The sequence below is a fragment of the Penaeus chinensis genome, chromosome 17 (genome assembly GCF_019202785.1).
Source record: "Penaeus chinensis breed Huanghai No. 1 chromosome 17, ASM1920278v2, whole genome shotgun sequence".
Lineage (NCBI taxonomy): Eukaryota > Metazoa > Arthropoda > Malacostraca > Decapoda > Penaeidae > Penaeus > Penaeus chinensis.
In genome coordinates this window covers 16661594-16671055 of record NC_061835.1, presented here as the reverse complement: position 1 = coordinate 16671055, position 9462 = coordinate 16661594, and the positions used below count along the sequence as shown (strand labels likewise).

The following is a 9462-nucleotide window of genomic DNA, read 5'->3' as shown; positions in this document are numbered from 1 at the left end:
AAGAAGAGGAAGGGAAAAGGAGGAGAAAGAAGAGAGGAGGGAAGGGGAGAGTGTAACGAGGAGGTGGAGGGAAGAGGAAGAGGAAGAAGAGGAGGATGGGAAGGGGGAAAAGGACGAGAGAGGTGTATGGGACAAGGTTGAGAAAGTAGAGGAGGTGGGTTGGGGATTGTTAGGGTGGTGGTGGTAGAGGAAGTGGTAAGAAGAGGAGTTGGGATGGGGAAGAGGTATATGAGGGAGGTGGGATAGGGGAGAGTGGAAGATGTTGTGGTGGGGAGGGGAAGAGGAAGAAGTGAGGAGGGAAGAGGGAAAAGAAAAGGAGGAGGAAGGGATGGGAAGTGAAAGAAGTAAGGTGGAAGGGATGGGGTAGTATAGAGGAAAGTGGGATGGGGATGAGGGAAGAATTGGAGTTGGGAAGGGAATGTGGGACGATGAGGAGTTTGGGTTTTGGAGGAGAAAGTATGGAGGTGGTAGGGTAGAGAAAGAGGAGAGGAGGGAAGAGGAAGAGGACGAAGAGCGGAAGGGAAGGGGAAGAGGAAGAAGAGGAGGAAGGGGAGGGGAAGAGGTTGAAGAGGAGAGGGAAAGGGGTAAGAGGTAAAGAGGTGGATGGGTAGGGAAGAGGAAAAGAGAGAAGGGAAGGGGTTAGGTAGTTATGATGTGGTTTGGGGTGGGGGTTGTGGTAGTAGTGGAGGAGGGAAGGGGTTTAGGTAGTAGTGGTGGTAAGGGTAGGGTGTAGTAGTAAGTTGTGGAGGATGGGTTGGGTTGTGTAAGTGGTGGAGTGGTTAGGGGATGTGGTAGTTTGAGTTGATGGGGTAGTGTTAGTTGTGGTGGAATGGGATATGGTATGATTCGATGTGTGAGGGTAGGGTTGAGTAAATGAGAGGTGGGATGTGGTAGAGGAAGAAATAGGTTAGGTTGGTTTGTATGGATAGTTGTGGTGGATGGTAATGGTTGTGATATATATAGTTGTTGGTGGTTGGGTAGGGGTAGTGATAGATGTGGTGGATTGGGTTTGGGTTGTGATAGTGTGGTTTGGGATTGGGATGATAAGATGTGTGTAGGGTTGGTTGTGGTTAGAAGTAGAGTGGGTAGGGGATTGGAATTTGGTGGATTGGGTTTTGGGTTGTATTAGTTGTGTGTTTGGGATGGGTTGTTGTATGTGTGTGGGTTGGGGTTGGTGGTATTTGTGGTTGGGTTGGGGTTGTGTAAGTTGAGGTGTGGGTTGGGGGATGTGTATTGTGTTGGTTGGTTGGGTTTTGGTTTAGTTGTTGTTTGGGTTGGGGTTGTGGTATTGTGTGGTGGGTAGGGTTTGGAAGTTGTGGAGTTGGGATGGGGTAGTGGTAGTTGTGGTTGTGGGTTGGGGTTGTGGTAGTTGTGTGGTTGGGTATGGTTGTGGTAGATGTGGTAGGAGGGGGGTGGGTTGTGGTTAGTTGTGGTGGTTGGGTAGGGGATGTTAAGTAGAGGAAGGAAGGAAAAGTTGTGAACAAGAGGAGAAAAGGGGAAAGGGGAAAAGGAACAAGAGGAGGATGGGAAGATGGATGAGGAAGAAGATAGGATTGGGTAGGGATGAGGAAAGATGAGGAGAGGGAAGAGAAGGAGACGTAGAGGAGGAAGGGGGGAAAGGGGGAAAAGGACGAAGAGGAGGAAGGGAAGGGGGAGAGACGAAGAATGAAGGGAAGGGGAAAGAACGATGTGGAATGGGAAGTGTGTGGGAAAGGAGCGAAGAGGAGGAAGAATGGGGGAAGAGGACGAAGAGTAGGAGGGAAGAGGAAGATGGACGAATGAGGAGGAGGGGGGGGGAAAGCAGAGAAGAGAGGATAGGGAAGGGAAGAGGACGAAGAGAGGAGAGGGAGAAAGGATGAAACGAAGAGGAGGAAGGGAAGGGGGAAAAGAAAAGAAGAGGAGGAAGGAAGGGGAAGAGGACGAAGAGGAGGAAGGGGAGGAAGAGGACGAAGAAGAGGAAAAGGGGAGGGGGAAAAGGAACGAAGAGGAGAAGGGAAGGGAAGGTGGACAAAAAGGAGGAAGGGGAAAAAGGATGAAACGAAGAGGAGGAAGGGAAGGGGGAAAAAAAGAAAGAACGAAGAGGAGGAAGGGAAGGGGAAAAAGGACGAAGGAGGAGGAAGGGGGAAAGGGGAAGAGGACGAAGAGAGAAGGGAAAAAGGGTGAGAACGAAGAGGAGGAAAAGGGGAAGGGGGAAAAAAACGAAGAGGAGAAGGGAAGGGGAAGAGGAAGAAGAGGGGGGAAGGGTAGGGAAAGAGGACGAAGAGGTGGAAGGGAAGGGGAAGAGGACGGAGAAGAGGAGGGAAGGGGGGAAAAGGACGAAGAGAAGAAGGGAATAGGGGAGAGGACGAAAAAGGAGGAAGTAAGGGGAAGAGGACGAAGAGGAGGAAGGGAAGGGGGGAGGACGAAGAGGTGGAAGGGAAGGGGGAAAAGACGAAGTATGGAGGAGGAAGGGGAAAAAGGACGAAAGGAGGAAGGGAAGGGGAAGAGGACGAAGAGGGGGAAGGGGAAAAGGGGGAGAACAAAAGGGGGAAGGGGAAGGGGGAAAAGAAGAAGAGGAGGAAGGGAAGGGGAAGAGGAAAAAAGAGGAGAAGGGGGAAAGGGGGGGAGGGCGGGAAAAGGAGAAGGGAAGGGGGAAAAAACTAGAGGAGGGGGGAAGGGGAAAAAGGGAAAAAGAGAGGAAAGGAAAGGGGGGGAAAAGGGGGCGAAAAGGAGGGAAGGGGGGGGGAAAGAGGACGAAGAGGGGGAAGGGAAGGGAAGGGACCAAGAGGAGGAAAGGGGAAGGGGGAAAAAGGACGAAGAGGAAAAGGGGAAAGGGGAAAAGGAAAGAAAAAGGAGGAAGGGGAAAGGGGGAAAAGGGAAAGAAGAGGAGGAAGGGGAAAAAAAAAGAGGAAAGAAGGGGGGAAAGGGGAAAGGGGGAAAAGGGACAAAAGGAGGAAAGGGGAAGGGGGAAAAGAACGAAAGGGGGAAAGGGGAAAAGGGGGAAAAGGGCGAAGAGGAGAAGGGAAGGGAAAAAAAAACGAAGAGGGAAAGGGGAAAGGGGAAAAAGGAAAGAAGAGGAGGAAGGGAAGGGAAGAGGGCGAAGAGGAGGGGGAAGGGGAAGAGGACGAAAGGGGGGAAGGGAAGGGGGAAGAGAAAGAAGAGGAGGAGGGAAAGGGGGAAAAGGACGAAGAGGAGGGGGGAAGGGGAAGAGGGCAAAAAAGGAGGAAGGGAAGGGGGAAAGGAAAGAAGAGGAGGAAGGAAAAGGGGGAAAAGGAAAGAAGAGGAGGAGGGGAAGGGGGAAAGGGCGAAGAGGGGGAGGGGGAAGGGGAAGAAGGGGAAAAGAGGAAGGAAAAAGGGGAAAGGGAAAAGGAAAGGGAAAAAAGGGGGAGGGAAGGGGGAAAGGGAAAGAAGAAGGGGGGAAGGGGGAAAAGGGCGAAGAGGAGGAAGGGGAAAGGGGAAAAGGACGAAAGGAGGAAAGGGGAAAGGGGGAAAAGGGGGGAAGAGAAGGGGGGAAAGGGGAAAAGGACGAAGGGGGGGAAAGGGGAAAGGGGAAAAAAGGGCGAAGAGGAGGAGGGAAGGGGGAAAAGGACGAAGAGGAGGAAGGGGAAAGGGAAAAAGGACGAAAGAGGAGGAAGGGGAAAGGGGAAGAGGGAAGGGGAAAAGGAGGAGAAAGGGAAAAGAAGAAGGAAAAGGAAGGGGGGGAAGGGAAGGGGGGAAGAAAAGGAGGGGAAGGGGGAAAAGGAAAGAAAGGGGGAGGGAAGGGGAAGAGGGCGAAAAAGGAGGAGGAAGGGGAAAAGGGGGGAAGAGGAGGGGGGGAAAGGGGGGAAGGGGAAAAAAAAAGAGGGAAAGGGGGGAGGGGAAAAGGACGGGAAGAAAAAGGGAAGGGGAAAAGACCCCCCGGGAGGGGGAGGGGATTTTTGGGGGGGGCCCGGGGGGGGGGGAGGGGGGGGGGCCCCCGGGGGGGGGGGGGGGGGCCCCGGGGGGGGGGGGGGTGGGGGGGGGTTTGGGCCCCGGGGGGGGGGGGGGGGGGGGGGGAGGGGGGGGGCCCCCGGCCGATTTTTCCAAGGGGGGGGGGGGAGCCGAAGGGGGGGGGGGGGGGGGGGGGGCCGGCTCCCCTTCCCCCCGGGGGCCGGCCCGCCCCCCCCCCCGAGTTGTCCCGCCGGAAAAACCCCCCACCTGGAAAAAAAAAAAAGCAAATGAGCATAGCGATGAATCGAGTGTGTCCTGCAAAAGAAACGCAAGCTAAGTGCAGCCAAGGGGTTTGTGCTGGGGCAAAGGGCAAGGTGGTTCTTAAATTTACAACAGCTTGGGGTTAAGAAAAACCCTGCGAAAGGGGGGGGGTTTGTACATCTGGGTTACATGGGGGCCCGCCCGTCGAGTCCCCCCCTTACAGCTTAAACCGGGCAAACGAAAACCACTGCCCCTCCCCCTCCGGGAATATTCGGGCGCAGCCACCTGCGGAAAGTCCGCCGGGGAAACTAGGTACAAACACCTTTCTTTTCTAAGGGGATCCGTCGGGGTCACGAAGGCCCGTTCCTTGGGGCCCCCCGCGCCAAAAAATTTAAAAAAACTCGGGCGATGCCGCCGCCCTCCGACTCCCCCTTGGGGCCCTTGGGCCCCCCTCGGGACCCCCTCCCCAAAAATTTGGGGAAGTTTTCGATGAAGTTCCACAAGAAAGGCCGTGCTGCGTCTACACACGACTGCCTGTAGTCCGAAAGTTCCCTTGGCCTTCAGCTGCTCGTTCTCCCATCTTCCGCAGGGCTTCCAACCGTCGCTCCGCCAGAGCAATATCATCTTTGCTGCTGAGCCCACATCCGACCTCCCTTGCTGCTTCGGGCCTCCAACTGCTCTCCAGCGAACTTCAGTTTGCTCGTGTAATCTTTTCTCCCTAACCCAGGACCTCCACCTCGCTCCGACAAGAGTATTCATTCATCTTGCTCTCCCACTGCCGCCCGACCCCTGCTGCTCGGCTCCAGCTGCTCTCCAGCGCATTCAGCGTGTTCCCTCTTCATGTCTCGGTCCTCTGGCGTTGATGGCGTACAGCCGCTTTCCTCTCCTGCTTCCTCGTCCTCAAAGGGCTCTTCCATCTCTCGTATCGCTTCGCTTGGCTTCCCTTCGCGCTGCCGGCCGCTCCGTGCCGCCTGGGCTCGCGCCTTGGCCTCTCCCTTCTCTTGGTCTTCTGGCGTGAGCAACTGCTTCCTGGCTTGGGGAGGCCTAGGGCCCACGGCCACGCCCTTTGCCGTGGTCACGTGCCAAACATGCTGCATGCCCTGGGGGGCCGCGACTAGCAGCGCGCGGTGGTTTGTCGTTCGCGTCGGTACAACAGCTACACACTGCAAAACCTGAAGAGGAGGAAGGGGAGGGGAAGAGGACGAAGAGGAGGAGGAAGGGGAAGAGAACGAAGAGGAGGAGGGAAGGGGAAGAGAACGAAGAGGAGGAGGGAAGGGGAAGAGAACGAAGAGGAGGAGGGAAGGGGAAGAGAACGAAGAGGAGGAGGGAAGGGGAAGAGAACGAAGAGGAGGAAGGGGAGGGGAAGAGGACGAAGAGGAGGAGGGAAGGGGAAGAGAACGAAGAGGAGGAGGAAGGGGAAGAGAACGAAGAGGAGGAAGGGGAGGGGAAGAGGACGAAGAGGAGGAGGGAAGGGGAAGAGAACGAAGAGGAGGAGGAAGGGGAAGAGAACGAAGAGGAGGAGGGAAGGGGAAGAGAACGAAGAGGAGGAGGGAAGGGGAAGAGAACGAAGAGGAGGAGGAAGGGGAAGAGAACGAAGAGGAGGAGGAAGGGGAAGAGAACGAAGAGGAGGAGGAAGGGGAAGAGAACGAAGAGGAGGAGGAAGGGGAAGAGAACGAAGAGGAGGAGGAAGGGGAAGAGAACGAAGAGGAGGAGGAAGGGGAAGAGAACGAAGAGGAGGAGGAAGGGGAAGAGAACGAAGAGGAGGAGGAAGGGGAAGAGAACGAAGAGGAGGAGGAAGGGGAAGAGAACGAAGAGGAGGAGGAAGGGGAAGAGAACGAAGAGGAGGAGGAAGGGGAAGAGAACGAAGAGGAGGAGGAAGGGGAAGAGAACGAAGAGGAGGAGGAAGGGGAAGAGAACGAAGAGGAGGAGGAAGGGGAAGAGAACGAAGAGGAGGAGGAAGGGGAAGAGAACGAAGAGGAGGAGGAAGGGGAAGAGAACGAAGAGGAGGAGGAAGGGGAAGAGAACGAAGAGGAGGAGGAAGGGGAAGAGAACGAAGAGGAGGAGGAAGGGGAAGAGAACGAAGAGGAGGAGGAAGGGGAAGAGAACGAAGAGGAGGAGGAAGGGGAAGAGAACGAAGAGGAGGAAGGGGAGGGGAAGAGGACGAAGAGGAGGAGGAAGGGGAAGAGAACGAAGAGGAGGAGGAAGGGGAAGAGAACGAAGAGGAGGAGGAAGGGGAAGAGAACGAAGAGGAGGAGGAAGGGGAAGAGAACGAAGAGGAGGAGGAAGGGGAAGAGAACGAAGAGGAGGAGGAAGGGGAAGAGAACGAAGAGGAGGAGGAAGGGGAAGAGAACGAAGAGGAGGAGGAAGGGGAAGAGAACGAAGAGGAGGAGGAAGGGGAAGAGAACGAAGAGGAGGAGGAAGGGGAAGAGAACGAAGAGGAGGAGGAAGGGGAAGAGAACGAAGAGGAGGAGGAAGGGGAAGAGAACGAAGAGGAGGAGGAAGGGGAAGAGAACGAAGAGGAGGAGGAAGGGGAAGAGAACGAAGAGGAGGAGGAAGGGGAAGAGAACGAAGAGGAGGAGGAAGGGGAAGAGAACGAAGAGGAGGAGGGAGGGAGAAGAACGCGAAATAAGACAACAGATTCTTGGCAACTTTCAAGGCCATATAAATAGCGAAGCCCAGCCACGCTAGTTCATTTGAGAGAGAAACTTTCAAGTAAAATTATCTTACCCAACGCTCACAACTTCATTTCGCGATGACGTGCCCAACGGATTTGTGTGACATCGACAGCTTGTTGGACGACCTGGTCGACTTCATCTCCGACTACGCCCATGCACCAGCTGCATCGCCATCTGTCGTGGTCCAGGATTTGGCGCCAGCTGCGCCAGTTGCGTCGCCATTTGCCGTGGTCCAGGATTTGGCTCCAGCTGCGCCAGTTGCGTCGCCATTTGCCGTGGTCCAGGACCTGGCTCCAGCTGCGCCAGTTGCGTCGCCATTTGCCGTGGTCCAGGACCTGGCTCCAGCTGCGCCAGTTGCGTCGCCAGCCTCCCCCTTCACGGCGCCCGACAGACCCGTGGTGGTGCAGCTGTTGTACGACGCGAACGACAAACCACTCGCGCTGCTAGACGGCCCCATGGGCATGCAGCTGTTTGGCGTGTCCCCGGCAACGGGCGTGGCCGTGGGCCAGGCTCCCCAGCAGGAGTGCCAGCAGAAGAGCCAAGAGAAGGAGAGGCAAGGCGCGAGGCCAGGCGGCCGGAGCGGCCGGCAGCGCCGAAGGGAAGCCAAGCGCAAGCTGTACGAGATGGAAGAGCCCTTTGAGGACGAGGAGCAGGAGAGGAAGCGGCTGAACGCCATCAACGCCAAGAGGCACCGAGACATGAAGAGGGAACAGCTGAATGCGCTGGAGAGCCAGCTGGAAGCCGAGCAGCAGGGTCGGGCGGCAGTGGAGAGCAAGATGAATACTCTGGCGGGCGAGGTGGAGGTCCTGCGGTTGGAGAACGAGCAACTGAAGTCGCTGGAGAGCCAGCTGGAGGCCGAGCAGCAGGGTAGGTCGGCTGTGGAGAGCAAGATGAATGCTCTGGCGAGCGAGGTGGAAGCCCTGCGGAGGGAGAACGAGCAGCTGAAGGCCAAAGTGGAAGCTTTCGAGACACAGGCAGTGAAGACGCAGCCACCGGCCATCTTGTGGAACTTCATCGACAACTTCTCCATCTGAGGAGTGGGTGCCGAGGGCGGCCAGGGCCCCAAGGAGGAACGTGAGGGCGGCGGCATCGCCCGAGTGTAAAGCGCGGCGCGTGGGCCAAGGAACAGGCCTTCGCTGACGCCGACGAGATCGCCTAGAAAAGCAAGGTGTTATGTACCTAGCTGCCGGCGGACGTCGCAGGTGGCTGCGACTGATTCAGGAGGAGACGGCAGCTGGATTCGATGACGGATCCAGCTGTGAAGGAGACTCGACTGCTGGACCCATGCTAATCCAGATGTACAAACACCCCCCTACAGCAGGGTGTTCTTAACCCAGCTGTTGTACACTTAAGAACCACACTTGCCCTTGCACAGACACAAACACTAGGCTGCACATAGCTTGCAGTTTCTTTGCAGGTGCACACTCGATCATCGCTATGCTCACGTGCTGTTTCTTTCCAGGTGGTGGATCGGCGAGACAACTCGGCGCGGACGGCGAGGAGTCGGCTCTGCCTCGGCTCCCTCTTGGCATCGCGTCTCCCCCTCCTCCTCCCCTCCCCCTCCTCCTCTTCGTCCTCTTCCCCTTCCCTTCCTCCTCTTCGTCCTCTTCCCCTCCCCTCCTCCTCTTCGTCCTCTTCCCCTTCCCTTCCTCCTCTTCGTCCTCTTCCCCTTCCCTTCCTCCTCTTCGTCCTCTTCCCCTTCCCTTCCTCCTCTTCGTCCTCTTCCCCTCCCCCTCCTCCTCTTCGTCCTCTTCCCCTTCCCTTCCTCCTCTTCGTCCTCTTCCCCTTCCCTCCTCCTCTTCGTTCTCTTCCCCTTCCCTCCTCCTCTTCGTCCTCTTCCCCTTCCCTTCCTCCTCTTCGTCCTCTTCCCCTTCCCTTCCTCCTCTTCGTCCTCCTCCCCTCCACCTCCTCCTCTTCGTCCTCTTCCCCTTCCCTTCCTCCTCTTCGTCCTCTTCCCCTTCCCTTCCTCCTCTTCGTCCTCTTCCCCTCCCCTCCTCCTCTTCGTCCTCTTCCCCTTCCCTTCCTCCTCTTCGTCCTCTTCCCCTTCCCTTCCTCCTCTTCGTTCTCTTCCCCTTCCCTTCCTCCTCTTCGTCCTCTTCCCCTTCCCTTCCTCCTCTTCGTCCTCCTCCCCTCCACCTCCTCCTCTTCGTCCTCTTCCCCTTCCCTCCTCCTCTTCCTCTTCCCTTCCTCCTCTTCGTCCTCTTCCCCTTCCCTTCCTCCTCTTCGTCCTCTTCCCCTTCCCTTCCTCCTCTTCGTCCTCTTCCCCTTCCCTTCCTCCTCTTCGTCCTCTTCCCCTTCCCTCCTCCTCTTCGTCCTCTTCCCCTTCCCTTCCTCCTCTTCGTCCTCTTCCCCTTCCCCCCCCCCTTCGTCCTCTTCCCCTTCCCTCCTCCTCTTCGTCCCCCTTCCCCTTCCCCCTCCTCCTTCGCCTCTTCCCCTCCCTCCCCTCTCCCCTTCCCTTCCCCCCCTCCTCCCTTTCCCTTCCCTTCCTCCTCTTCGTCCCCCTTCCCCTTCCCTTCCTCCTCTTTTGTCCTCTTCCCCTTCCCTTCCTCCTCTTCGTTCTCTTCCCCTTCCCTTCCTCCTCTTCGTTCTCTTCCCCTTCCCTTTCCTCCTCTCGTCCTCTCCCTCCCCTCCTCCTCTT

At 57.1% G+C, this 9462-nt stretch overlaps 1 protein-coding gene across 1 annotated transcript; it reads left to right on the top strand.

The window, feature by feature from the left end:
* Positions 1–6847: 6847 nt before the first annotated feature.
* Positions 6848–8479, top strand: LOC125034127 (translation initiation factor IF-2-like). Its single transcript, XM_047625778.1, has 2 exons — positions 6848–7094; positions 7143–8479. Exons 1-2 carry the CDS (start codon positions 6902–6904, stop codon positions 7856–7858), a joined length of 909 nt encoding a protein of 302 aa, XP_047481734.1. The 5' UTR covers positions 6848–6901; the 3' UTR covers positions 7859–8479.
* The last annotated feature ends 983 nt before the right edge of the window (positions 8480–9462 follow it).

Bases quoted from the DNA above. Each gene is read 5' to 3' on its own strand.
- LOC125034127 (XM_047625778.1), top strand. From the start codon at position 6,902: ATGACGTGCCCAACGGATTTGTGTGACATCGACAGCTTGTTGGACGAC. The intron at 7,095-7,142 runs TTGCCGTGGTCC...TTGCGTCGCCAT, and splicing joins TGCGCCAGTTGCGTCGCCAT to TTGCCGTGGTCCAGGACCTG.